Source organism: Micromys minutus, assembly GCF_963924665.1.
Source record: "Micromys minutus genome assembly, chromosome: 17".
Classification (NCBI taxonomy): domain Eukaryota; kingdom Metazoa; phylum Chordata; class Mammalia; order Rodentia; family Muridae; genus Micromys; species Micromys minutus.
The window spans coordinates 27,583,517-27,611,406 of NC_137952.1; the positions used below are offsets into that span (position 1 = coordinate 27,583,517).

The 27,890-nt window shown below is 53.4% G+C and overlaps 2 protein-coding genes across 2 annotated transcripts in view; one reads left to right on the forward strand and one right to left on the reverse strand.

Annotated features, from left to right (window-relative positions):
* Positions 1–573: 573 nt before the first annotated feature.
* Positions 574–10,085, forward strand: PLA2G4B (phospholipase A2 group IVB). The gene is made up of 21 exons (XM_080931113.1): positions 574–642; positions 899–968; positions 2,057–2,153; positions 2,393–2,529; positions 2,668–2,796; positions 3,069–3,109; positions 3,262–3,304; positions 3,569–3,623; positions 3,883–4,013; positions 4,251–4,334; positions 4,558–4,595; positions 5,279–5,414; positions 6,058–6,194; positions 6,374–6,596; positions 6,688–6,805; positions 7,075–7,212; positions 7,306–7,410; positions 7,587–7,766; positions 7,915–8,081; positions 8,511–8,697; positions 8,781–10,085. The coding sequence occupies exons 2-21, from the start codon at positions 960–962 to the stop codon at positions 8,999–9,001; spliced, it is 2,376 nt and encodes a 791-aa protein (XP_080787239.1). The 5' UTR covers positions 574–642; positions 899–959; the 3' UTR covers positions 9,002–10,085.
* A 1,195-nt stretch (positions 10,086–11,280) lies between these two features.
* SPTBN5 (spectrin beta, non-erythrocytic 5) overlaps positions 11,281–27,890 on the reverse strand; it is a gene marked incomplete at its 3' end in the record, with an annotated part of 40,161 nt that continues 23,551 nt past the window's right edge. The window contains 33 exon segments of the mRNA XM_080930931.1: positions 11,281–11,299; positions 11,990–12,029; positions 12,032–12,071; positions 12,181–12,279; positions 12,544–12,576; positions 12,580–12,615; positions 13,093–13,197; positions 13,314–13,490; positions 13,637–13,826; positions 13,959–14,242; positions 14,428–14,592; positions 14,670–14,864; positions 15,098–15,302; positions 15,427–15,623; positions 16,414–16,626; positions 16,844–17,030; positions 17,131–17,387; positions 17,480–17,617; positions 18,303–18,449; positions 18,550–18,640; positions 20,992–21,164; positions 21,703–21,780; positions 22,014–22,202; positions 22,415–22,574; positions 22,790–22,911; positions 23,040–23,153; positions 23,833–23,947; positions 24,036–24,151; positions 26,026–26,106; positions 26,316–26,507; positions 26,600–26,749; positions 27,218–27,385; positions 27,700–27,804. Coding sequence (XP_080787057.1) covers positions 11,281–11,299; positions 11,990–12,029; positions 12,032–12,071; positions 12,181–12,279; positions 12,544–12,576; positions 12,580–12,615; positions 13,093–13,197; positions 13,314–13,490; positions 13,637–13,826; positions 13,959–14,242; positions 14,428–14,592; positions 14,670–14,864; positions 15,098–15,302; positions 15,427–15,623; positions 16,414–16,626; positions 16,844–17,030; positions 17,131–17,387; positions 17,480–17,617; positions 18,303–18,449; positions 18,550–18,640; positions 20,992–21,164; positions 21,703–21,780; positions 22,014–22,202; positions 22,415–22,574; positions 22,790–22,911; positions 23,040–23,153; positions 23,833–23,947; positions 24,036–24,151; positions 26,026–26,106; positions 26,316–26,507; positions 26,600–26,749; positions 27,218–27,385; positions 27,700–27,804 — 4,581 coding nt within the window.

Consider the following 27,890-nt stretch of genomic DNA (forward strand, 5'->3'; position numbering starts at 1 on the left):
GTTGCCTGCTGAGGGCTTGAAGGGTTGGGCAGAAGTTTCAAGATGACCCTAACTGGGAGATGTAAACCAGATCCACATCTGTTGTGTCATGACTGGCTGGGTGGGAATTGATTGGTTCAGGGCCATCAGTGCTATCTCTAGCTTTGTCCCAGACTGTTTGCTTTTCCTCCCCCAGGGAGATCCAGGGAAGCTGGCAGGTCTGGAGCACTAAGGGTGACCCTTGTTCTATAAATATAAACAGGAAGGGTTAGGAACCATGTTCCTCCTGAGCTGTTCTCTGAGGAAGGAGTTGATCTCCACACCCTGACTCCTTTGTCACCCTGCTGAAGAGCAGGGAGAGCCCCTACCCACGCATGCCAACCCACAGGCCTCATCCCTGGCCACCCAGCTCCAGGGGTGGAGGCAGCCTAGCTGTGGCTTTGAAGGGTTGTTTTATGTGAAAGCCACGCCCCTACAAAATTGTGATGGGGCCTGAGGTACTCTTCTGAGATTGCCAAGGGCTCCAGTTCAGACTGGGCATTCCTGTCGTACTGGCACTAGGAAGAAGGTTGCGAAAGGACCCACAGACGATGTGATCCTCAACCCCAGTGTTCACTGCTATTTTGGGGGACCACTGTCTGCTGTCCTGTTCAACTTCTAACAGTAAGAGAACCCCTCATCTAAGTTAAGGCTGGTTGGCTAGCCTGGCTAGCAATAACTGCAGACAATGAACTTCAGGGAGTATGTGGCCAACTCCAGGAGGTAACACTGACTCCAGCATTAGGTTAAGCTGCCTCACTTCCTGGGCAGGTGGCTGGGTCAGCAGTAGGCGTGGGGCTTGGGTGGAGCAGAGGAGTCTGTGGGAGGGATCCAAGAGGAATGTGTGGCCAGTTGGTTCACCTTGGCTCTGGGTTTAAAGCCGACAGTTGTTGGTCCTGTGGCCACTGCCCCATCATTGCTGTTCCTGCGGAGTTGGTCTCATGGCTCTGGTAAGGCTCCACAGGGCCCTGGGTTCCCATTTCTGACTTGGCTCCCCATCCAAGGTCTGGTGGCTACTGTTTCTAAAGGGAGCTGTGGGTTTCTCTAAGCAAAGGGAGGGATACTTCCCAGCTTCAGGACCAGATAGAGTGGAAGCCAGAACTGGGATGGAAGTCTGTCCTAAGAATGGCTTCCAGGCAGAACTTTGTAGATTTGAACCCTTAGAACTCTGAGGATCTTATCTGCTGTTCTGGGAGCCCTAGAAAGAAGTAGCTGGTCCATGCTACTTGGTTACTTAGCATGTGGGAGCCCAGGGGTGCCTTAGAGATGAACATCCTCAGCTCTGCTCCTGACCACGTGGAGCTCCCTGAATTTGAGCACTGGCACCTTTCCAGAGATCTGGCTGAAGATCAAAAGGAAGGGCCAGGTGGCACAGGCATCTTCACCCTGGCACACTAGCAAGTGTTCACATCTCCAAAAGCAGAGGGAAGTTGGAAGGAGCTCTGGAGACCCCGTGAGATCTGGAGGATGCCAGTGTATGTGTGGTCTGGGCTGGTAGCTGCTGTCCCAACCCTGCAGCATCCATCTCCAGGATGGGGTAGATGGCACGAATTTCAGCTCACTTGTGGTGCCTAAGCCCCAATGTATTCCTTCCTGTCCCGTGAAGGCTTATAGTCCCTGACCTTTCAGATCAGCTCTAAGGCCTCTTAGTAGGAGAGCGGTAGGGTGGTGAGGCAGGGGGATAAAAGAGACAAAGGGTACCATACCCAGAAATAGTATGTGACACTTAACAAACCAGCTCGCCTGTGTTAGGAGCCAAACCAGGCCTCAGGAGAGTGCCTCAGTTTCCTCTCAGGGTTGGCCATTGTCATAGCTCCCTTCATAGGGTATGTGACAAATAAGTGTATGCTGAGCCCTTGGTGTGAAGCTAGCACGGTGTTATGTAATTATGGGAAGGTGTCTCATAGATGGAATATCTGTGTCACTGGCTTTCTGATCAGTACAGGTGGACCTGGTCCTTTTAGTAGAAAATTAAGCCTTAAGAGTTTGTCCCAACCTCTCCTGTGGCCCTGTCACATTTGACCCCATCTATCTATAGCAAACCTGCCCGGTTCATATGCAGGCAAAGGTGCCAGAGACATGCCTGCTCACTGTACGCGTCCTCCAGGCCAGTGGCTTGCCTTCCAAGGACCTAGGTAAGCACACTGCTTCCCTGGATCTTAGCTAGTCAAGTACCAGTGTGTGTGTGTGGGGGGGGGGGTGGCTGTCCTGGGAAGGCTGGACTGGTCTTGCAGATGGCTACTGGAAAGAAGATCCCAAACATGGCAGAGGGCTCAGCCCTATGGATGTTAAGTCTCAGGAAGAAGGAAGTGGACTCAGTGGCAGCCTGGAAAAGTTCTTGATCATACCAGACACATGTTCCTCCTTCCTGCAGTAACAACCTCTGACTGCTATGTGACTCTCAACCTGCCCACGGCCTCCAGCAACACGCTTCAGACACGCACAGTCAAGAACAGCAGAAACCCTGTTTGGAATCAGAACTTCCACTTCCGGACCCATAGGCAGCTCAAGGTAGACCAGGCATCAAGTCTGGCCCTGTCTTTGTCCCTGTGCTCCATTGCCACATGTGTCTCCTAGACTGCCATCCCTGCCCTGGTCACCTCTCGCCCATCTCACTCCTATAGCTGCCTCTCCCTCTGCCTCTTCCAGAATGTTATGGAACTGAAAGTCTTTGACAAGGACCTGGTGACCAAAGATGACCCAGTGTTGTCAGTGCTGTTTGATGTGGGGACTCTGCAAGTTGGGACTCAGCGCCAGAGCTTCTCGTTAAGCACTCAGGTAAAGCTCAGGAAAGTAGGGGTCCCCAGTTTTGGGAATGGAGCTTTGGAGGCTCCCCTGCTCCAGGGAGAGGCCTAGTGACTTTTCACCAAGGAGCAGTCCTGTCTCCAACTCCTTTCTCACCTGGTCAGAAGCACAGCTTTCTGTGAGCAGTCCAGCGAGTATAGACAGAGTGACCTGGAAAGGGACAGTTGCTCTTCTCCACTACTAAGGTCTCAGCAGCCTTCCACCCCTCTGGTTTGCCAGTGCCTCTGACTTGTTTGTCTTTTCAGGAGGATGGGCGCTTGGAAGTTGAGTTTCGGCTTCAGACTCTGTAAGTTGGTCTTGGGTGGGGGGAGGTTGGTGAGTGGCAGTGGAAAGCTTCCTTCTGGGAGGGACAGTGCCAGCTCACCAAGGCTGGCACCCCTCCCTGGTAGAGGAGGGGTGCCTGACGTCTTGCAGAGAGTCACTGGGGCCTCTTTCCAGGACAGACTGTGAGGAAGAGCTCATCAGCAATGGTATCCTGGTGGTAAGTGAGGAACCCAGGGCTCCCCCAGTAGCTCATCCCTCATGCTGTCTGCTGTTCTCAGGCCTGACGGGGTCCACACAGTCTGGGTCATGTAGGCTGAGTTGGGGGCCTTGGTGTGCATGTTCCCCAAGAAAGTCTATCTCAACCAAATGCTTAGTGACAAAGGGTGATGAAAGAATGTTCTGGGAATAGGGCCCAGGAGCCCACAATATACAGTCCCAGAGATGGGGTTCATCTTGTATCTAAGGGATCTCTTGACTACAGGCCCGGGAGCTCTCCTGCTTGCATGTTGAACTGAAGAGGACAGGACACCCAAAGAGTGAGTTCTGTCCTCCTTAGGCAGCCCTTTCATCCTTCCTGGTTCTTCTTTCTTTTCTGAGGTGGTAAGCTTGTTATACTGTCTGCTTTCAGGTCCCAAAGGCAGGGCCAAAGGTTGGGAGGCAAGTTCATGCTAGGACTCCCCTGGGCGCCATCTTTCCATCTGGACCATGTCAGAGACAGATTTCCCTGCAGACTTGATAAGGAATTCCATGGACAGAGATCCCATCCTGAGTTTTGGTTTTGGTTCCTGTTTCTAGGATCAGAGCGCAAAGTTCAACTTGTGGTTGCTGGGGCCTGTGAGGGCCCACAGGATGCCTCTGCACACACTGGGTCTTTCCACTTCCATTATCCAGCCTGCTGGGAGCAAGACCTGACTGTTCATCTGCAGGTGGCGTGCCTTGCTGCTGGGACCCAAGGGCCACCGCCTCTCTTCTGTCAGCACCCCTCAGCCTGAGCTGTGCTCCCCCCGCCCTGCCCCCTTGCACTTTTCCTGTTGGTCAGGTCACATGGGTTAATTAGCCTCCTGATCCCTACTCTACTTCTGTCCCTGCCACAGGGAGTTGGTGTGGTCTTAGCAAAGAAAGGAGTAATGACTCCAGGGGTCTTCTCTCTCCCTGTTCCTAAGGATGACCCCCAGGAGCAGCTGAAGGTGCCACTACGAACTCTACCCTCTTCGGAGCTGGTGAGACTCGTCTTCCCCACATCCCAGGTACTGGTCATCTAGAAAAGCTGGGTTCATGTACAGGGCTGCTGCTGGCCCTGGTTGACAATCAGCCTCCTTCATGCCGTGCCCAAGGCAATCAGTGGGTCAAGGGTGGACCCTGTGAAAGTGCTTGGGGCCCAAGGATTCATGGGGATGTTCTGTGTGCACCAAGGCCACAGTGGGGTTGGAGTTACCCAGCCTTTCTCATCATGGTACTCATGGTTTCCAGGAGCCACTGATGAGGTTGGAACTCAAGAAAGAAGAAGGGTAAGAGCCTGTCTGGGGAATGGGAGAGCAGGGTAACACCCAGGCAGGGTGGTCAGTCAGGCCAGGAGGATGAGAGGGAGAGGGAGATGTAGCAACCCCTGGGTGCATGGGGCTTTGCATCAGGAGGAAGCTTCAGCATGGACAGGCTGTTCTTAATGTCCCTACTTGGATTTGCTACAGTATGTGTGGGCTTTTCCCCGTACACCATCCTGGGAAACTCTGGATCAGTGTCTTATCTAGATAAGCAGGCAGGGAGATGAGGACGATGCCAGAGGCTGAGGCAGAGCAAGGACACCGAGAAGAATGGGGAGGTATGCCTCTTGGGGTGGAGACTGTTGAGGAGGGACCTTAAATGCCCTTCAGAAGAGGAGTTGCTATCTTGGAGAGTGGCTTTTCATCATAAATATGTGGAGGCAGTGGCCTTTTGTGCCCTGTCATCATTTTTGGAGATGTGGGTGAGGGAGAGATTTGACTTGGAGATGGAGCTCAGCCCTGGATGCACTCGGTCTGCTTTACCACAATCGTGTGTGTACATGATTCTGGGTGCCCCCCCCCCCACACTCCACTACAAGTGGTGGCGAGGATGGACGGAGAAGGGAGTAGAGAGAGCAAGGGTCTGGCTGGTGAAGCCAACCAGTTTCCTTTTCCGTAACTACTTCTGGGTCTCTCTTTCTTCTCGCCAGACCAAAGGAGCTGGCTATGCGGCTGGGCTGTGGGCCCTGCCCAGAGGAGCAGGCCTTCCTAAGCAAGAGGAAGCAGGTGGTGGCTGCCGCCCTGAAAAAGGCCTTACAGCTGGACCAAGACCTGCAGGAGGACGAGGTCTGAAGGTTGAGCGTGACTGGGTGGAGTGTTTGTCAGGCCTGCTCGGGCCTGGGGCTCAGTACTGGGATAGTTGTGCAAGCTGGAGCTGGTGCCCACTCAGGCTTGTCTCTGGCAAGCCCTGCTGCCCTGTTCTTCCTCAATGTTGTCAGAGTGATATATGAGGCACCTACTGCTCACAGATGGGAGTTTCCACATAGGTTGACCTGCCTTCCCTGTTTTTTGGTCCCCCACCTGACTGATGAGTAAGGTAGACTCACTAGTATGAGGAGGGTCTCTTGGCTCAGAATAGTCCTCAGAGGTTCAGATCAGCCTCAGCTGTCTCCCAGGGGAATAGCATTATAGAGCAGGACCTTTGGGAGACTTTTGGAGGAGCCTTCAGGGCTTCCAGAAAGTGGAAGACTCCTTATGGGCTGCCAATAAGCAATCAAGCCTGGCTCTTGTTTCTTCCTGGAGTCCTGATGTTTGAACCAGTGAGACCTTTGGAAGGCTGCTTTTGACCAGATCCTCAGCAGGCATTACTCAGAGCTGGTCCCAAGATTCAATCACATGTTGACTGCCTGGCCCCTTGACTAGCATGCTCTCTTCCGATGTAGCTTTCTCTATCCCATGAGGCTTTTTGAACCTGGCTTTCCTCTTCCAGATCCCAGTGATCGCTGTGATGGCCACTGGTGGTGGGATCCGGGCAATGACTTCCTTATATGGGCAGCTGGCTGGCCTGAAGGAGCTTGGCCTTCTGGACTGCATCTCCTATATCACTGGGGCTTCAGGATCCACCTGGTGAGTTGGTTGTGGGCTGAGTGTTGAAGGCTGCCATTGGCTGGTGGGTCAGGGGAGGGAATGTAGTAGAAAGGAATTCCTAAGCCCCATGGGCCTCTTCCTGGGACCAAGAAGGTGCTGTCCAGATGGGAGCCTTTGGTGACAACATTCCCCAACTCCTAAGCTTTTCCTTCCCTCAGGGCATTGGCCAACCTCTATGAGGACCCAGAGTGGTCTCAGAAGGATCTAGCAGGGCCCACTGAGTTGCTGAAGACCCAGGTAACAAAGAGCAAGCTCGGTGCATTGGCCCCAAGCCAGCTTTGGCGGTACCGGCAAGAGCTGGCTGAGCGTGCTCGCCTGGGCTACCCGACCTGCTTCACCAACTTGTGGGCTCTCATTAATGAGGCCTTGCTGCATGACAAGGTAGGGAGAGAGGTGGGCCCGTCCCTGGGCGATGTGGAGAAGACTCCCAGCACCAGGAAGCTGTGGGCTTAGGCTGAGCTCCTTCCCTTAGCCCAGTGAACACAAACTCTCAGATCAGCGAGAGGCCCTGAGTCGAGGTCAGAACCCTCTGCCCATCTACTGTGCCCTCAACAGCAAGGAGCAGGGCCTGAGCACCTTTGAATTTTGGGGTGAGTGACTTCAGAACTGGGGCTTGTACTCTTGTGGGTGGTGAAGTACAGTGTAATTAGCCTGTGTATAAGAGGTGAATCTTATGTCCCCTTCTCCTGGTACAAGTACTGAAAACTGTCACCCTACCCTTATACCCTTGGGATTGGGAAAGAGGCCTTAGTCCCATGCTTGTAACAAGGCCTAACAGCCTCCTGGCCTTCAGACTTCTCTGAAATAAAGTCCCTGGTAGGTCCCTGGCCTTCGTGGCTGAGGTGTATTGTCTTTACAGAATGGTGTGAGTTCTCTCCCTATGAAGTCGGCTTCCCCAAGTACGGAGCCTTCATCCCTTCTGAGCTCTTCGGCTCTGAGTTCTTCATGGGGCGGCTGGTGAAGCAGCTCCCTGAGTCCCGCATCTGCTTCCTGGAAGGTGAGGAGGCCCTCACCTTATGCCTCAGCCAGAGAGAGGGAGGGTTCAGCTGGACCGCAGTTAAGGACCTTTTACTTGTTGCCCTTTTCTCAGGTATCTGGAGCAATCTGTTTGCAGCCAGCCTCCAAGACAGCTTGTACTGGTCCTCTGAACCCAACCAGTTCTGGGACCGCTGGGCTCAGGATCAGGCCAGCCTGGGTAGGTGCTTGGGCTTTTCTGTAGGAGAGAGATGGGCAGCCAGTTGGCAGTGTCTTAGGCATCTGGACCTCAACTGCTTCCCTTCCAGGGTCACCACAGAGATTGGGATAAAGGATCAGAGGCCTCCTTTCCCTAAGGTCACCCTCATCGCCTCACCCCTTCTCTCGCCTGTGCAGACAAAGAGCAGGTCCCCCATCTGAACATAGCAGAGCCACCAACAACAGCTGGCAGGATTGCCGAGCTCTTCACCGATCTCCTGACAAAGCGTCCCCTGGCCCAGGCCACCCACAACTTCATGCGCGGCCTCCAATTCCACAAGGACTATTTCCACCACCCCCACTTCTCCGCCTGGAAAGGTATCTGCTTCCGTGCACAGTCCAGGCTCTCCAGGTCCCTTAGCCTTAGGACACACATGCTACTTTGGCAGGCAGGGACCAGGGACAGTCTCTGTGGGTCTGAACCCACAGTGAGTGTGATGCTTCCCTCACCCCCAAACCTTTGTAGCTTCCAAACTGGACAGACTCCCCAACCAGCTGACACCCGCCGAGCCCCACCTCTGCCTCCTGGATGTTGGCTATTTCATCAATACTAGCTGCCCACCTCTCCTGCAGCCAACACGGGATGTGGACCTCATCTTGTCACTGGACTACAATCTCTACGGACCCTTTCAGGTGACAGGGGTGGTGGGTCAAGTAGGCTACCCTGTCTTCTGGACCCCTGATGGGATTTACTTTAGGGTTTGGTATTTGGCCCAGGTTCCATTAGTGGGTACAAGGATGCTGGATTCTGTTAGCCCCTACTGGGAAGTTAACTCTGCTCTGGGAGTGGAGAGCTGAGTACCTGGTCTGTTCATCTGTCTTGTACCATGGTTCACTTTGCTGTGCCTGAACCCCGCAGAGGTCCTGGTATAGCCGCTGTTTCTATATGGCTCCAGCGAGGAGTTTGACTCCTGCTTTCAGAGGGATTGTTGGCCACTAACTCAGGAGAGCCTGGGACTCCAGGTCCACTGGTTCTGTGCATCTTAGTGAATGGCCTTGTTAGTTAGCCTTGTATTGAGCACACTGTGAAGCCCTCTAATGCCCCCTCTGCCTGCCCAGCAGCAGCTGCAGCTTGTGGGCCGGTTCTGCCAGGAGCAGGGCATCCCTTTCCCATCCATCTCACCTAGCCCTGAGGAGCAGCGTCAGCCTCGGGAGTGCCATCTGTTCTGTGACCCCACCCAGCCCGAAGCCCCAGCTGTGCTGCACTTCCCTTTGGTCAATGACTCCTTCCAGGACCACTCAGCCCCTGGTGAGCCTTGGTCACTTCTCTTCCAGCCTTGCCTCAGTGCAGGTGGCCCCAGGCCTCTTGCCCAAACTGCCTTCTTCCCACAGGGGTGCCACGGACATCAGAGGAGAAGGCAGCTGGGGAGGTGAATCTGTCTTCTTCCAACTCCCCATACTACTACACAAAAGTGACCTATAGCCAGGAAGATGTGGACAAGCTGTTACGTCTGACACATTACAACATCTGCAACAACCAAGATCGGCTGCGGGAGGCCATGTACCAGGCCGTGCAGCGTCGGAGAAAGCACAAGCAGTTAAGGCCGGAGTGACAGCTGAGGGACCCTGGCTGGGCTGCCACCTGGGTCACTCTTGATCTTCAACTCCTTCCCCTTCTGCTTTAAGTTCAAGACCAGCATCACCAAGTGCCCCAGAGACTCTGGAGACTCTGCTGTCCAAACACAGCTCCACAAAGCTGTGTGTCTGGGACTTCCACAGGTGACACTAACCTGTCAGCAGCCCTGTCACAGAGCCTAGGCTGGAAGCTGCAAGCAGAGGTGCCATGGCTGTCACTCATGGATGGATTTGGGGCTTGTTAGAGATGGGGGCAGTGTTGGCTGCATGGCGAGACACTGACATGGAACACTTTATATGTCACTGGGACTCTTATAAATGGGAGGCGCTTGTGGCGCTGTCCCAAGATTATCTGCTGTACCAGGCTGTTAGTTCCACACTGAAAGCAGGTCGGCCTTTCCAAGAGGCCACTAGCACGGACGTTCCAGTCCCGTCACAGGTTGTCATCTTTGCAATGAAGCGATGGTCCATCTCAGGCATAGCCAGTGGCACGTGACATCATTGTTGCTTATCCTCGGACAGGAGCTGTGTTTTCCACACTGGTCCTGAGCAGCCATGGGAAGGTACCTTTGGGCCAGTAGTCAAGTGGTTCCTAGGATGTGTCTCCACTGGTAGCCCCCAGGGTTGGTGTTGGTTCAGGATTCATTAGACCTGTTGGAAAAATGGGGATTAGGAACCAAACACCTTCCCTAAACATGGTGTCTAGCCTTCTCCCTCCCTGGAACATCCCACCTGCTCCTAGCTTAGGTGCAGTGAGCAGCTACTAGAGGCTGTGGGACGAGTAGGGTTCAACAACTTTGATTCTCATGATCCAGCGAGCTCTGCCAGCCAGGCAAGTGTTTGCCCCCACACCACCTGAAGCCACTGTGAGCTGGGCCTGGTGACATAGGCCTCTAGTCCCGGCTACTTAGGAGACTGAGTCAGGAAGAACACAAGTTCAAAGCCAGCCTGGACTACAAGAATGAGTTCAAGACCACAATTCAGCTAGCTGTGAAGTAAAAGATAGCTAACGGGGGCTGGAGAGAGGGCTCAGCGGTTAAGAGCACTGCCTGCTCTTCCAGAGGTCCCGAGTTCAATTCCCAGCAACCACACGGTGGCCCACAGCCACTTGGAATGGGGTCCTGGTGTGTCTGAAGATAGCAACAGTGTACCCGCATATATAAAATAAATAAATCTTAAAAGGATATATTCTCGGTGGGAAAGTACACGCCCTCAGTTCACTCCCAAGACCATCAGAAACTGATGTGTCAAAGTCCTGCTCCTTCATCTATACATCAGTTTCAAGCTGGGGCTCAGGAGTTGCAGAAGAGAGGGTGGCCATGCCACAGACCACAGCTGTGGCTGTCACTTGTCAGAGCATTAGAGCCTTCAGGCACACAGCTGTGCATCAATCTAGACATATATGACTGGACCTGGGGACCCTGGGGGTGAGGCAGTGACACCCTCTTCTCTCAGCCCCAGCCTGAAGCCCCTTAGCTCAGAGATAGGAAAGGCGTGGCTGACACGGCTGAGCATGAAGCCAGGATCCACAGAGGCTGGGGGTGCCAAAGAAGAGCCTGTGTTCAGTTTGCCTAATCCCTTGGCCTTTATACTTCTTGCCATTGGCCTGGACTTGCTGACACCTTGATCCTGTGTTCCCCTGGGATCAGGGACAGAGTCAAGACAGGATGGAGCTAGAAGGCAGAGGCGCTGTCTCAGATGTCTCAAAGAGCAACAGAAAGAAGTCTGAGAGTGAGGACTTGGGGCAGGCAATCCAGGGGAGCATCCAGTGGTGTGCGGAGTGGACACCCAGGGACACTCTTGGCTGGGGATGGCCAGAGAAGCAACAGCATGTGGAGCTTTGGGGGGTAGGACCTGTCACCAGCAAGGGCTCCCTGTGTGTAGAAGGTGGGATTGAGCCCCCGTGATAGCATGTTCCTGGAGTCTATGGGAAAGCCTGAGTTCTGCTGTCACCTCAGTGCAGGTGTGAGGGCTTCCAGCTATCTGAGGGGTGGGAGCAAGGGTCTCCCAGATGGGGCATCACCAGACCACTCAGCAGAGTGGGCCTTGAGTCCTGACATCTCAGGATTAAGAGGAAAGCCCACTCCCAGAATCCCACTTAAGCAAGGCATCTTTGCTCTCAGCTGGGAACCTGGCCTTGGGTCCTAGGCTGTAGAACCAGAGGATAAGGTTCATACTGCCTTTCTATTCTGGTGCTGCAGTGTGGCTGAGCACTCAGCACTCCCAAGGATACCCCAGTGCAGGGAGGTGGAAAAGTTCAGGGTCCCTTTGGGATTCTGAAAAAAAGGAACAAGGGGAGGTAATGACAGTGAGGAAGGGAGCTAGGACCAAGGGACAGGGAGGAAACCCTGGTACTCCTGTCATACCACAGAGAACCCAGCAGACTCATGAGGAAGACACAAATGGCAAAGGGTGTTTTCTGCACATTCTTCCTGCTAATCGCCTGGGCTTGGCCACTGTCCAGACCTATCAAGACCTAGTATTTGGAGTTAACACAGCCTGTGAGTTGAGAAAGGTGCAGAACCCACACAGTATCTGGCTGGAGGGGTGGGGACAGAGGTAGGCATAGTAAAGACTCCAAAGGAGACAGGACAAGACAACCTACCTAATTATCTGTGTCTGGCCGAGGTTTATTTAGCTGCTCAGAGTTTTAAAAGTTCTTTGAGAAAAACAGAAAGGCCCACTTTCTAGTTATTAGAGATACTGGCTGTGAAAGCTCAGCTCCAAAAGGTGCAAGTAACACTTTAAACCTGGGACCCCAAGCATCCCTCCTTCGTTCCCCTACAGCCCACCTGCCATGTTCCCCAAGGCTGGCTGCAAGACTGCAGCCGCTTTTCAGACAGTACTACAAACATCCCTCAGTTCTGCTCAGCCTACCTTCTAAACTGGCCCCAGTCAGCTTCCCATTGGACCTCTGCCTGCAGCCCCAGCCACGCCTGCTGTCGGGTCAGGTCTACAAGCCTCACCTTGAGAAGAAAATCTGTTTTCTTTCCTCCAGCCTCTCACTTCAGTTTCCTCATGTACAAGGGGGGACACATAAGCCAGTTCCTGGGGAGAGATGAGGTGCTAGGATTACAGCCCCCCCCCACCAGCTTTTCCCTGTGAGAGCTATCTCCCCCCCCCCCCAAGCTACTTCTAGTTGCCCAAGGTCTCTTACCCCAACGCCACTTGGCACTTCTGCCTTCATATCTGAGAATAGACACGAGGTTGCCCTTGTCAAGATCCCATGGCTGCTGGTCCTGAAGCTGGTACTGGGCTGTGGGGAAGACAGGAAAAGGCTCCAGGCCAGGCCTCAGACTCTTCCAGGAAAAGTACTGCCCACAGTTTTCATGGGGAAGAAGGAACAAGGGTGGGCTCAGACAGGGCAACCAAAACGGGTAGGGATGAGCCCCTTCTCTTCCCCTTTCCTTTGTGGATAGAAAGTATAGCCTTCTTTAAGACGACCCAGGAAGTTATGCAGGAGTCACCGGGAGCCACTGTGGCTGATGACTTTGGGATGGCCTGCAGCTGGAGCACACACCTGCCTCCCTTCTGTGGCAGGCTGCTGGTTAAGTTACACAGCTGCCTTCATGACATGAGCACCCTTTGCCTCCTGAATATACAAGATGAGGGTACAGATGTCAGGCCCAGCAGAGTTAAGAAGGGAGATACCCACTCCTCATTCCTTGTGGCCCCCAGCGCTCCTGGCCCCAGTGCCTGCTCCGGAGTGTGAACCCTGGACACCTGTGACCTGGCTCCATGCTCAGGATGATAACCGTCGTCTGGTGGGGATACCAGGCTACAGTTCCTTTATCTCGGCCAGATGTGCAATCAGCCCCCAGTGTTCAAACATGAGTCCTCCCCTGTTCTCTCCCACCCCTTCAGTCTTAAATCATTCCTCCTCACTCACCCATGGGAGCCCTGAATTGCAGGGGCTGGTGGTTTTCCTCAGGGAAAAGCCCTGAGGAAGACTCCCCAAGGCCTTGCTGCCCTACAGAGCCCTAACTTGTACACCAACTGACCGTTCCACCCCAGCAACCCTCATGGCTCTTCTCAGTATACACAGCCTCCCCTCCTCCAGCCCCTGAACCTCTGTTGTCATCTGAAGCTGGATGAACTTTTCCTCATGAGCTTCCAGAAGCTTCTCCAAGCCCTCGTGTCTGTAGAGCAGACGTTCCACATCCAACACCGAGTGCTGAGAGAAATGAATCAGCACGTGGTTCAGTTCTGGGGGTGCTGGTTCCCCTTCCCCGTCTGGGCTTAGCCCAAGGGCCAGTGGACAGAGAATTAGCAGGGTCTGCCTCCCCTTACCCCACAGCTGTGTTCCAGCAGCAGGCACTCCCAGGAGGCCAGCCAGGCCTCAGCCAGCTCCAGCCTCTGCTGCAGCTGTTGCAGGCTCTGCTTTTGCTCCAAGCGTTGTCCACGCAGGGCCCAGGCTCCCTGAAGCTCCTGCAGCTGCCTTTCCAGCTCCTGCATGCACTCCGCCACCTGAAGGAAGGGTGCCTTGCAAACCTGGGCAGAGGTCCCACCCACCAGGGCCAGCAGGGGAGCCAAGCCAACAAGGATCTTTGCTTTCTGGGTCTTCCTCAACCTCCCTTGGGCTGCTAGGCCTCAGCAGTCCTCTTTGCTCACACCTCCAGGGACATGAAATGGTTGCTGTCCAGCAGCTGCTGCCCTTCCTGCCTCATGTTCTGGGCTTGAAGGCAGCATTCTTGGATTTCTTGCTCCAGCTCCTCATGCTGCTTGAGGAACTGCTCGGTCCCCACCACATCCCCAGCCTGCTTCTCTGAGGAAAGCAGCTCCTGCTTCTTCTGCACCCACGCTCTGCCAGGCAAGGAAAAGGGGAACTACTAGCAGAGCTGGTGAGGCAGCCTGGGGGACAAGGGCAGGAAGTGCTACTCCCTCCAAACACCAGGATAGGGCAGAGCTGAGCTGACAGTATAGACCCCTGCTTACAGCAATTCCCGGCAGCTCCCAAGAAAGGCATGGCCCTGGGTAGCCTGCAGCAGTTTCTGGCTCCATTCCTGGGCTTTGGCCTCCAGGTCGGTCCAGGCCCCCTGCACCTTGGTTAACCACTCATCAAGGCTCCCCTGAGCCACAGGGTAGTGCTGACCCAGCCGATAGGCCTCCATCTGAACTCTTGACACCTCTTTTTCAATAGCCTTCAGTTCTCTCTGCAACCAAAACATGTTGCACTGGCTTGTTCCCCATTCAGTAGCCCCTGGCTTCTGGAGACCCCTCTGTTCTTAAACCGGTTCCAAGTTCCTTGGGCCAGAGAGGAGTGGTCTGATACCCTGGAGAAGTGACTCAGGGACAAGTGAGGCCATTGCCCGTCATCTCTGATGAGGGAATGAGGCACACAGGTTTTTTGCCTTATGCCTGGAGGAGTGGGGCTGAGGTGAGCAGCTTCGGGCAAGGCCTTTACCTGAAGGCACCTATGCTGCTGCTGCTGCTGCAGTGGGCGCTGTGCAGACAATAGGTTATGGCCTCGGAACTCTCCCTCCAGCAGGGTGGTCTTCTCCTGAATCCAACCCTGGAGCTCTGAGGCGGCCTGCTCAAAGCTCCGGAGATCGTGGGCTGCTGCCAGGTTCTGAGGAAGAATGAGGGGAAATCTGCCTGGAGCAGTGCTGTGCGCCACGGCCCCATGCCCCTTGAAACATGGCCTACCTCTGTACGGACTTTGATTGCCCTGTTCAGTCTCTCCCAAGTGGCCTGGACACGACACTTCTGAGCTTGAATCTGGGGATAGAACCTGGGTGCTCCTCTTTCTAGGGAAGCCATTAGCTCCCTCAGGGACTGCATCTTGGCCTGGCCCAGGTTCTGGACTTCTTTGTTGAAAGCACCAAACATGTCTTCCAGCACCTAGGAGGGGCAATCCACCTACAGGGATTGTACTTAGAGCTTCTACTGGCAGCCTTGGAAGTTCACTAAGAGCCTGGCAGTACCAGTGTCCCCAACATCACTCAACCTTAGAGTTCTAGAACTGAAGACTCTTCTAGTGACACCCCCCCAGAATCTCCCATTCTCAAACAGATGTTTTCCTTACCTAAGGAAGCCTCTTTCCCATTCTCTGGGTCTATTGAGGACCAACCTACCTCGATGTCGTCTAGATCCTGTCCATAGTCCTGGGACTCAGCGATAGCCAGTTTGGTGGTCAGCCAGGCATCCAGGAGCAAAGCCTCTTGCTGCAGCTGGTATAGGTGCAGCTGCTCACGCAGTGCTTGTCCCCTGCCTTCTGCTCTCTGCAGTAACTGTACATGGGCCTCTCTCACAGCCTGCAACTGGGCCAGCACCCTGGGACTTTGACGGGAAGAAAGGCAAACATAGTCTGCATCCCTCCTTCTCCGGACTGGACTAGCCTCTGCCTCTGACAGGGGCGGCCTTATCTCTGCTCCTCTCCAGGGAGAGTGTGGCTCTCGCCTACCTGTCTGGGTTCTGCCCACTCTCCAGAAGCTCTACTGTTAGTTGCAGCTGCTCGATGCGACTGCCGAACCCCTCCAGGTCTCTTGTGGTGGCCTCCAGGCACCGCGAAAGAGCCTGTGTGGCCTCAGCATCCTGGCCCAGGTCTTCACTGTCCAGAATGTGGCTCCGTTCAGCTAGCCAGGACCCTGCTTCCAGGAGCTGGGCGGTGTAACAGCAGGAATTAGTTTGCTTAGGCCCAGGACTTCAGTGTGAAGGTTGGGGAGCCTCGGGATTCAGAGTGAGAGTTAGCGTATATGGGGTAGGATTGCAGGAGGTGTCCTCAGTCAGGTGCACGGGGGAAGTTGTCTGGAGAGCCCTCATGGGTCCTTCCTAACACCTTCCAGAAGCTTCTCAGTATACTGGAAGAATCATGAATGCAAGTATTTTTAGGGTTCCAGGTGATTCTTTCCTTCAGGTAAAATAAAGATGACTTCTTTTTACTTCACAGACACAGTCTTACTAGTTCGTATCTTAAAAGCAAATTTTAGCCAACAAGCCTTGCTTTGTTTCTTGTCATTTATTACTTTTTAATCTCGTTATGAGACAGGGTCTCACTTTATAGGCCTTGGTTGACCTGGAACTTCAAGTGCTCATCCTCCTTTGTCTGCTTTCTGTGTACTGGAATCACAAGTACTCTTTCTAATTACTTTTGAGGGGTTTTTGCTTGCTTGTTTGTTTGTTTGTTTGTTTGTTTTGAGATAGGGTCTTACTATAGCTCAGCTGCCTAGGTGCTTACATTGTTATGATTTTAGTTTGTGAGGTCGCTCAGATGTAATTGCAAAGGGAAGGTTCCAGGTAATTCTGACACAAAGTTCTAGCTGAAAACCCCAGGTTTGGAAGAAACAGTGAAGGCGGGCTCTGCCTGCCCTGGGAGGCATCGTTCAGTCCCATACACTCTGAGCTCTCAGGCCAGTTCTGACATCTCTTCATCCCTTAGCACCCCTCTCACCTCCACCAAAGTCTGCTGGGCTTCCAGGGCCTGCTGCAGCACTCCCCTCCTCTGTGCTGCCTCTGTCTCTAGGTGGTTTAGAGCCACCTCCAGCTGCTGCACCCGGACGGCCACCTCTTCAGCGGCAAAGTGTCCCGCCTGTACAAGCTTGTGCCCTGTATCTGTCACCACCTGGCTCACAGCCTTGTGGCTACTGATCTCATTCTCTAAATTCTGCAAAGGAGGAAGGGCCAGGGATGTATTAGAAAACTGAGGAACCCACACCCTGATGACTCATTGGGCCCTACAGACTGACAAAGAATTTCCATCCCAGGATTTCCAAAGAAAATAAATGTTCCTGAAAGCAGAGGCTGTGCTGGTCCACAGTGGACCACAAGCCTCTAGGTCCTCTGAGGCTGCCCTTCCCCAGCCTCCCAGCATGGGCTAGCACCTGGTGTTTTTCCTGCAGGTGGCGCACAGTGCCCAGGCTCTGGCCACAGTCCTGGGCTGTGGCAGAGGGCAGCTTCTTCTGAACCCAGGCCATTTCCTCATCAACATCCCTGAAGAACTGTAAGAGGAGCCTTTGGGCTTCCAGGGATGCCCTGCGCTCTTGTAGGGGCTCCCTAAGGTCCTGAAACCTAAAAGAGAACCAGAGGGGGCCAGTGTGAAACTAGTTTTCTTCAAAGGAAGCAGGCAAAGGAAGACAAAGGTATCAAACCAGGGACCTGGGCAATCTACCTCCGAAGCAGCTGCTGGGCTTGCTCTTCCACATCTTTGGCGAAGCAGTGGCCTTCCTGAAAGCAGGCTTGGGCCTGGCCCTGCAACTCCTGCACTTGTCTGACCTGCCTATCCACAGCTGCTTCTAGCTCCTCCTGGGCTCCCAGGAGCTCGCCCACTCTAGGCAGGTCCTGGCTTCTGACAGGGACTCTTAGCTCTGCTTCCATGGGCTCCAGCCAGTTCTCCAGTTCCTTCAGCACCCTCTGCAGATGCAGGACCTAGGACAGAACGTAGGTGAACATGAGAGAGTGGGCGTGCTGAGTCCTAGAGTCCTGTCCAGTGAATTGCTGCATGGCCTGTATCTCCTCACCTTGCAGGCCCCCTGTAGTCTGGCCCTCTTCCTTTGGCAGTTGGTCCGCAGCTCATCCCAGAGGACTCCTAATTCTTCCAGTTGTCCCCGGATGGTCTCTGAGGCCGGGTGACCTCCTTGTAGCAGCTTTTGCCCCTCCTATACCACACATCATACATACATTCTGGACTGAGGATGCTGGTAGCCTCTGCAAGCTGACTGACGTGGGGCAGATTTCTGTTCCTTCTTTCCTCCCAGGGTCTAACCCTGCCCCCACCTTTTTTTTTTTTTTTTTTTTTTTTTTTGAGACAGGATCTTATCACACTGCCCAGGCTAGCTCAGACTTACTGCTCAGCACTGTCTGTAATCCACAGGATCCCCAGTGCTGGGATGACCCATGCCACACTAGGCTGCATGTAACTTACCATGGCCACCAGTACTGACCTCATGGGCATGTGCCCTAACTCCCACCCTCACAAGTTTCCTAATCTGTCTTCCAATGGAGTAGTAATGATTATTGCTTAAATGAAGCAACCCAGCATGAACTACTTAAAAAGATGTTTAATTAGTAGGAGTAATCAGCCTGGCACCAGGATTCCTTTCCAGGTAAAAAAAGAATTTTTTTTTAAAGGAAAAGGAAAAAAAAAAAAAGATGCTCTGTTTTGACATCTTGAGTTCCAGATGCTTCAATATGTTTGCCATAAAATTATCAAATGTTACCTAGCACAGTGTCTGCACACACAAGGCATGAGGCAGACACTGGTTGTTAATACTATGGATTCAAAGTCAGCTGCAGGGATGCTGGGGGCTGGGCTGTGGGCCCTTAGGACCCCTGGGACCTTACCATCTGGAGTTCCTGCTGCTGGTGAACACTGGCGTCCACCTCAGCCCACAAATTCTGCTGCTTCTGCAACTGCGCTTGCATCGTGGTTGGGTCCTGCGGACCCTCACCCAGAGCCACCAGGTTCTTCTCCCTCAGCCATGTAGCTACCTGACACAAGGGAAGAACCAAGCTCTGCTTTCTCTAACCTCTGGAGAGCCCCAGAGGAAGGCGTACCCCCCACAACCCTCTCAGCCCAAGCAAAGGGAACCTCATTGGAATCCTGCAAAAATTTCTGAAGCCTCTGAAGCTCCTCCAGCTGGTGTCCCCGGGTCCTTGCTGGCTCTGTGAGTGTCTCTGTCCTGTAGGAATGGTCTCATGGACTCCCAGGCTCCACCACCGGGACTAGGGAGCTTATCCCTTCCCCTCCCTTCTTCTCCCCCCTCTGTCTCCTGTATGCGTGCATGTGTGGCGCAGCCTTTCATGATCCATATACAATGACCTGGATCTGAGGTTTCCTTCGAAACGAAGACACATTTGGTTCCTCTCCATACTGGTGTCAATGTGTTCATGAGGTAACCCACTATCTCAGAGTGTAAATGTGTTTGGAGATGGACAGGTACTTATTGTACAAGGAGATTAAGGTAGGATACACCCGAAGGGATGACCGTGGGAGAAGCCTGTAATCCAAAGAGACCCTTCTAACACCTTAATCTTGAACACTATGTCTCTCGAACTGTGAGAAAATATTTTGGTTGTTTACCTTATCTGGCCTGCAGCGTTTTGATATAGTGGTGCAGACTGATAGAGCACCTTTTAAAACTGTGTCGGTAATTGAACCCAAGATGTCATTCACATTAGTGTTTTAATACTGGGCTGCACCCCAAGCCCTCTTTCTGCTTTTTAAAACTTGTGAGGCAGGGTCTTGCTGACTTGCCCATCTGACCTTAAATTTGCTCCATAGCCCAAGCAAGCCTGGAAATCTTCCAGCCTCTGTTTCCTAAGTAGCTGGGATTACAGGCCTGAGCCTGTAAGAATGGTTTTGATTGTTTATGCTATTTTTACATTTTATTTTATTTAACATGTGTGTGTGTGTGTGTGTGTGTGTATACATGTGTGTGAGCCACAGAGTACATGTGGAGGTCAGAGGACAACTTCAGGAACTGGTTCTCCTCTTCTGCCATTGGTTCCAACATTGCAGCTTACATGCCAAACACTCTCACCTGCTTTGCCATCATGACAACCCCACCCCCATTTCTTTTAAGACAAGGGTCTCATTATGCAGCTCAGCCAGACTTCAAACTTTCTATGTAGCCCAGGCCGGCCTCAAAGCTCTTGATCCTCGTGCACCCACAAGTGCTCAGATTACAGGTGTGTTCAAGCATGCCTGGCTTGAGCCATGTTCTTGATTACGCACTGGTGTGAGCATGAGTCTTACTTACACACACACACACACACACACACACACACACACACGTACACACACCACATATTGAATACATTATACAAACTAGATTAGGTATTAGGTATCCCGGATATGTACCTCTGAAGCAATGTAGTAAAAACATTAGCACCTGCTCACTGACTAAAGTTCTAACCCTTTCACCCCACGGCCCATGAACAGTTCCTCATCAGCAACTTTCCTCACTGCTAACGCCTACACCAAAGGGCATGGAGTGGGGTGGGGTGGGGATGAGGGAGACCAGAGGCCACATTGAGGTGACACAAGCCTGTATGAGGGAAAGATCGATGACATCATGCTGGGGTTGACTGGCCCACTAGGTCCCACTTAAGGTTTAACAGAGCTGGCAAACCAGCATGCTGTTTCTCTACATATACCTCCATGAACCCAGGGAAGTCCACTTGAAGTAAGGAGGAGCACTGGGGCCTGAGAGCTTGCTTGGCAGAACCAGAGGACCTGGGTTCGATTCCCAGCACCCACATGACAGTTCACAATCATTTGTAACTGTAGTTATCGACTCCCCAGGTACCAGGCAAGCACATGGTGCACAGATACACACGCAGGGAAAGTACCCATACTCATAAGATATAGACAGACAGACAGACAGACAGACAGACAAATGGGAAGAGGTATACTGGCCCCTGCTAGAGCATCATTACAAGGAGCCACAAAAGTGGGAAGGTAGCCACAGCCAGTCTGGTCACAGCTTTTGGCTGTGTCTGCCATGGTGTCCATGCTGGGGAAGCCAGGCCAGCTGAGTGCGAAGGGAAGGCTACTGTCACAAAATGGCCGTGCCATGCAGGTCTATGGCTGAGCTACAGTTGCATCAGAGATCTTCAGCCTACCCGGGAGGGACAGGCACCATGCTAAGACAAAACAGCCCTCAGAGGCAGGCTTAAGACTTAACTAGGAGAGTGGAATTCGCTTCAGGCCCCACCCATCAGGTGGAGAGACTCACGATTGTGACACCTAGCACTGCTCTTGACCCTTCCTGTCATTAAATCAGTTTCCCAGTGTGAGCTTCTTAGAGGATGAAGCTGGGATGAAGAAGGAAGTAGATGCCATATCTGATGGATTAGCAGGCTCATACACTGAGCTCAGGAGTGGAGGACACTCCCAGCGTGTGACTCCAGGCTTTGGAAGAGGCATGGAGTTGGGCTCAGAAGTTGAAGAGCAGAAAGAGAAGAGCTTGGGTAATGGATGTCCGCATTAGCTCATCCCCAACTCCCACCATCCCAGAGCCACAGGTACCTCAGGAGTAGGGCCTGGCATCTGTCCAGGATGCTGTGGGGCTCAGGGTGTCCACCCTGATGCAGGCTGTGGGCTGTGGCCTCCAGTGCATTGATCTTTTCGGCCTGTGCCTTCAGGCTTTGCTCATGTCTCTTGTGCTTTGACAGAAGGGTCTCCATGGTGACTGCGGGGTCCTGGTAGAAACAGGAACCCATCCTAACTATAGGGTAGCTACCGCTCCATCCTGAACTGTTTTCCTCTAGAGCCAGCCTAACAAACCCTTTCTACAGAGTGGTTGTTCTCCTGTGGAAATTATTTAAACCACAGAAGGCTGCCCATGGCTTTAGGATAGGGAAACGCTTGGATAGCATCTAGTATCCATCTCCAGGGCAGGGTGAGCAGTGCCCTCTCACCTCTATGTTCTGAGAAAGGCCTATGTCTTACCTACTATTCTCCCAGGCCCCTGTGAGTTACATGTATCTGTTACTGGGGTCAGGGTGATGTTGGAAGAAAGACAAAGACAAGGAGAGTGGTAGGAAAGAGAGCAGACGGGCTCTAAGCCCCATTCCCTTGGCTCCTAGGACATACCCTGTAGACTCTATCCAAGGGACAAGAATTACTTAGGACTGATGCTAACCATTCAGCAGTGGGAAAGATCTTGACCCAGAGAGCTTGCTGTTCTGGTTGCTTGACTGGTCTCCTCTGTCCTACCCACTCATGTTGGATACCTACCGCCACTCCCTCACTAGCCAGGGAGGCCTCTTCACTGTCAAGCCAGCGTTCCACCTTTTCCACAGAGCTCAGAAACAGCTGGTGACAAAGGACAAGAGAAACTTAGCAGGGCCCTGTGACCTTTTTGGCAGTTCAGGTTGGAGAGAACCTGAGGCCTGGCTCCACGGTACAGGAGCAGGGAAATTGGCAGGAAAACTCAAAAAAAGGCTGTCTTTTCAGCTTTGGCTTTGACCAGAGCTGTGGAAACATCATAGGTCCTGATAGCAAGGAGAGGGAGTTAGGGGCGAGGTGAAAGCTGGCCTGGGGCCCACCTGCTGCTCCAAGGCCTGCTGTAGCTGCTGCTGCTGCACATGCCACAATTCCTGCAAGCTACTCAACTCCTGCTCGATAGCAGCCAGGGGCTGATGAATCCCAGAGGCCAGTGGGTATCCAGATGCAAGCAGCCGCTGCCCCATGCTTCGGACCAGGTTAAGGCTGTCTGTTCGGATGTCCAGCTCAACCTGCAATAGGCCTGAGGTTATTTCCCTGTGGGCTGAGGCCTACCGGGACTACCAGAGGTCCAGCAGGAAGGAGAGGGGAGGGATAGAAAGCAAGGAGAGGGTAGAAAAAAACAAAGTTGGTCAGAAGACAGAGAAAGGTCATAGTAGGGGTCAGAGGAAGGGGCATGATAGTGAGGGGGTGACATTTGAAAGGCCTCAGAACTGCTGCTCACCTTGTATGCCTGGTGCTTTTCCAACATGTACAGGATTCTCACAGGGCTGCAGGGGGTGGCCTGGGCCGCCTCAGCCTGTCGTCCCTGGGCCCAGTCCTGCAGATCCTGCAGCAGAGTCTGAAGCTTCTGAACTTCATGACCCACATCCAGCAACTCTCTCCTGCTCACAGGACTCACTGGTAAGTTTCAGGTTCATGGTGTTCCCTTTCCCTCATGCCCAGGGCCCTTTATTTCCCTCAGCACAGAAGTCCATGGGATGGGAATTAATTGGTAAATGATACAGAAACTCAGGAGAAATCTGGGGCCAAAGGGAAATGTGTGGACTGAGAACCAGAGTGAGCAGTTCACGAGGGACTAAGGCCAACAGGCTCATACCACTTCTGGGCCTTGTGCCAGACCTTCCACCAGCTCTCCGTCATCTCTTGCTGCTTATGTCTGAGGCTGCATGCAACCTCAGGACTTTCCTTGCAGAGCCGGCCTACTTTACCTCCAAGAGACTGTAGGGAGAAAGGTCAAAGGCTAGGTAGCAGGGGCTTAGGCTGAGCTATCTTAGCATGTGACTCTTGGGAATCCACCAGGGCTCCCCTAAGGATGTGCCCAGGATCTGGGTCCCCCATCTACACACCTCCACCTGAGTCTGGATGAGACCCATCTCCTGCTGCAGCATTTTCTGTCTCCATGATAGCCTTTGTACATTCTCCAAATCTTCAGTGCCCTCCAGGGCCTGGATCAGGGATTCCTGGAGAATGTGAGGGGGAGGCCTTAGCTTCAGTGGCTCCCTCACTGCAGAAACCTGGTTACCTAGGTGACAGGGTAGAACGCAAGCATCCTGCATGGATCCCTTCCTGCTACCTCAGAGGGGCTGGAGCAGGGTCTGGACTTGGCCAGAGCCATTTTCCTCGTGTGAAAAAAAGAAAGAGTTCTGGGGCAGAACTTCGGGTCTGAGCTTCCCTCCCGTAAGACCTGTGCGTGGTACTTCCTGACATTTTGTCTTTATGGCTCCAATCCCTCTGGGGAGAGATCTCAGAGGACAAGAGGCCTGAGCTAGCCCTGAGAGGAAGATCCAGGGGGAGAGGATGCTGTGCCACATGGGATTTCTCAGGCCACAGAGGTCTTAGCTGCACTTTCGCAGCTTCAAGTCCACCCGAATTCCTGTGGAACCAACTCCATCCTGAGCCAACCTTTTAAGGGCCTTTTAGACTTGTTTAGGGCCCAGGACAAACTCGGCGTGCTCTGGCCTCTGTACCCATCACACATCTGGGATAGAAAGCGGCTTGGGAGCTGCAGAGGTAGGGGGTTCTATTGTACACTTCTCCCAGCTGGTGGACTTTTGGTGGGATCCAGCTGAAGAGCAAAGGTGGGCCAGGGGTCATGGGAGACTCAAAGCGACACCACTCCCAAGTCAGGGCACTACCTACCTTCCCCCTGATCTGCTCAATGATGTCATCCAGTTCACTAGATACTCTGTGTGTCTCCAGGGCTGCTTCAAGCCGCTGCTGATACAGGAGCAGGTTGCCTTGGAAAATCTCCCACCTGACCAAAGGATGGAGATGAACCTTGCAGCCTGAGGTGACACTCGGCCCCTCTCCTGGCCCCACTGCCCTCCCTCTCTAAGACTGGCCTATCGTTGAGCTGGTTTTGCCGCTGGCAGATGGTCTCAGATTCCTCAGGGCCCTGGTTCTTGAGCTGCAGTGACAAGTGTTTGATTCTCCTGATCTGGGTGTCATCCACTGTGACCTGTGGGGAAGGGAAAGGCGGGGATGCCAGCATTGCAAGTTCAAGGCCTCATCTTGGCATAGCTGTTGTGATTGCTCCCTGGGAAAGCAACCGCCATCTTGGGACACTCAGCTGTGCCTCTTGCCAAAGATTATCCCAGCTGGGTTAATGATGGTTTTATACTCCCTCGTGGAAGGGGGGGGGGGCACAGGACCCCTCTCAACCTGGGTAGACAGGTGCTTGATAACATCTGTTGTATGTAACTCTGCCTGAAGAGAAAGCTAGAGTGTATCCCCACCCCCACCCCCGGGAAGAGTATGGACGAGGGCTCCATCATAGCTCTCCTCCCTCCTGGGTAAGGCCTTTCAGCTTGTTGTGGGGAGGAGCACCCACACTCCTGTGTCATGCTCTGTACGGAACCCCAGTAAACCCCACAGCAGTGAACTTCGTCACACGTCTTGGTTGGGGCCTTGGGAGAAAGGGTAGATACTGTTTATGTCCCCCCGAGAAGGAATTTTAGCAACTGCAGCGCATTTGGAGAGTGAGTGTCAGGTGTCTCCTCTGCTGTGACAGGTGCGGGAGGCCACCCCCTCTCAGCTATGGTGAGGAAGACTAGCCTGGAACCCACAACCTTAGGGTCTCTCAGGTGAGGACTGGGTAGGAGGGAACAGATGATCACAGACTCAGTAGTGTTTAAAGTTTAAAATGGAGCTTGGACACAAGGCAGGCTTACAGGTCCTCAGGGAGAGGGGATCCCCAACAGAAGGGATTATAGGCTTCTGGCTCCCTACGTTTGTAGTGTTATAACTCCTCAAAGCACTTTCCTATGGCGTGGCTCATCTGAGAGATGATCCCGGAGCACGGCAGGGCTCAGAGGAGCACCACAGGGCTCAGAGGAGCAGGGCTGGGCTCAGAGGAGCACCACAGGGCTCAGAGGAGCACCACAGGGCTCAGAGGAGCAGGGCTGGGCTCAGAGGAGCAGGGCTGGGCTCAGAGGAGCACCACAGGGCTCAGAGGAGCACCACAGGGCTCAGAGGAGCAGGGCTGGGCTCAGAGGAGCACCACAGGGCTCAGAGGAGCACCACAGGGCTCAGAGGAGCACCACAGGGCTCAGAGGAGCACCACAGGGCTCAGAGGAGCAGGGCTGGGCTCAGAGGAGCACCACAGGGCTCAGAGGAGCATCATAGGGATCAGGGATCACAATGCTCATTCATGGCAGGTCAGGCCCAGGGTGTCCCTTTCTGATATACCAGCTGGTTTGGCATCTGAAAAGTGCCACCACCAGCTAAGGATGTGTTGGAGTTAAGACTATAGCCTTTACAAAAATTCCACACACTTGTATTGGGGTGGGCTAGCACACCGTCTTCAACACCTGATGACAGACATATTCTCCAGTTTCCCCCTCTATATTACAGAGAAACAGATTCCTGGTATATTTGGTGGGTGGTGTGGGGGAGGAGATACCGAACTGCTCACACTGAAGAAGGCATTACCTACAACGTCCAGGGATAGGTTCCAGCTTTTACAGAAACTTTGAAATAGTATGATTTTAATTCTAAATGAGTTCAGAAAGTTGCAAAATTGTTCAGTGACCACATTAACTAACTCCCTGCTTCTTATCATAACATTGAAACCAGACTACCAAGTCTTCCAGGAGAGACATGATTTCATTACAGGTGTGGGATCGTGTGACTGCCACAACACGGGGTACTCCCTCACCTCTGAGAACGGCACAATACCCATTTAGAGATGGAGAACTTAAGGACTGGCCAGATGAGTTCACTTGCCCAAGTTCGTCCAGTGCTGAGCTTGAACCTGCCACAGACTCTGGGGTCCATCAGACAAATTCTCCAAGGGGAGACACTCTGGCAACCCTCCCTCACAATGTCTCTTACCTGTAACCTGCAGACCTGCCTGGACAGCTGCAGGCAGTGCTCAAGGTTCAGGCCAGTGTCGCAGATATTCATCATCCTCTCCTGTGGGGGCCGAAGGTGGGAAGGTGACACTTAGCTCTGTCTAGCCACTTGACATGCAGCTGGGGCAGGGTCAAAGCAGATGAATGCTTGCGACTTCCCACCAAGGCTCCCACCATCACGGAGCCAGAGAACTGTGAACCTTGCTCTTCTCCACACAGTTCTCTAGCTCCTGTCCCCCACCCCCAAATCCCCATCAGAGGAGCCTCCACCTTTTCCTGGATCCAGGACTCTGCAAGGTCCACTTTCTGCAGGAACTCCAGGAAGTTGCATCTGTCTTCCAGGGCCTGGCCCTGCAGGGTCACTGCCTGCCTCAGCTTCTCCCAGAGGTCCCACAGGGACTCTAGCCTCTGGGAGACCTCCCTAGCCTGAGGATGGCTCTGACTGAGGAGGCCTTCACCTTGCTGGGAGACAAGAGTAAGGGAGCAGTCAGCCCCTTTTTTTCTGTCCTCGGCTATCAATACTTGGACGTAGGCTGGGCTGAAGCTAGAGTTACCTTGGCAACAGAAGTCACCATCTGCTCATGAGCCTGGACCTCAGCCCTGAAGGCCTGGTGTCTCCTCAGGTGCTTCAGATAATCTCTCAGGTTCCCAAGAGGGCTCCAGGCTCTCAGTTGCTGGACCCGCTCCTGGATCCAGCCCTCAGCCTGGTGGGGGTAGGGCACAGATCTTACAATGCTCCATCCCAAAGTTCCCCCCACTCCTTCAACCCCTACTCCACACTAGCCTAGTCCAGGGGGTGGGCTGCTGGCCTTTACTGGCAGTATCTAGGAAACAAGAACCATCATTCTAGCTCAGACAGCCATGCTTCAGGCCAGGCTGAGCAAGAAGCTTGAACGAGAGTCCATTTTGGAGATGTGAGGTCGCTGCTCCAGGAACCCATACAGCTGTGTTCAGTTGCCTATAGCTCTTCTTTGGCTCAGCTCTGCTAGTTGCTCAGCAAACAGATGAGTCTCAGCCCATCGGGCTTCAAATCAAATGTTCTGGGCTCCAGTCTGGACCTTAGAAAGCCATTTAACTCCCCAAACATGTTTTGTTCATCATAAGGTTATGGTGTGAATGTCAACTCGAACTGCATACTGTAAGAGGCAATGGGCAGGGAACGGTCCTCTGACCTGGGTTGCCGCCCTGGTAAAGTTGCCTATCAGCAGGGAGGTGCGCAGGGCCTGTCCCCGGCTCTCTGCCAGTTGCTTCACTTGAGCCCGGTGCTCCAACACGTGGCAAACCAGGTTCTGCCCCTTAGGGCTTGGAATCGTTTTCAACTGCTCACGCAGAGCTGACTCCTGTGGACAGACACAGTCTGCTGGTCCACTCTAGCAACCTGGCGATGACTTCCCCTTAGCTTCGTGTGGCCAAGGGCTGGCTAATGGCCCCGGCAATAGCCAGAACGGTTCACCATTCAGTGACCTCAGAATAAGTAAAATGCTCTCTGGGTTCCTTGTAGTCTGAGCCACCCCAGCCCGGGTCTTTCCTTGAGCCAGATGTACAATTGTGTCCTTAGTTCCACAGATACACCAGCACTGTTTCTGGGCACTCACCCAGCCACCGAACCCCTCCTGAAGACTCCCCCATCAGCAACTATATCCAGGACCATCACCTTCTTGTCCTGGAGAGCTAGCACTTTCTGGAAGACTGTGTGCTTTCGGATCAACCGCTCCACCTCTTCCACTGAGCTCCCCAGGCCACTGGCTTTTAGGAATGCCTAGATCAGTCCACGGAAAGGTCAGAGGCTCTGAGGGGTGCCAGCACAGCCAAGGCAATGCCCCTGGGCCCTGAGAAGAGCTGACA

Bases quoted from the DNA above. Each gene is read 5' to 3' on its own strand.
- PLA2G4B (XM_080931113.1), top strand. The intron at 4,335-4,557 runs GTACTGGTCATC...CATGGTTTCCAG, and splicing joins TCGTCTTCCCCACATCCCAG to GAGCCACTGATGAGGTTGGA. The intron at 7,213-7,305 runs GTGAGGAGGCCC...CCCTTTTCTCAG, and splicing joins CCGCATCTGCTTCCTGGAAG to GTATCTGGAGCAATCTGTTT.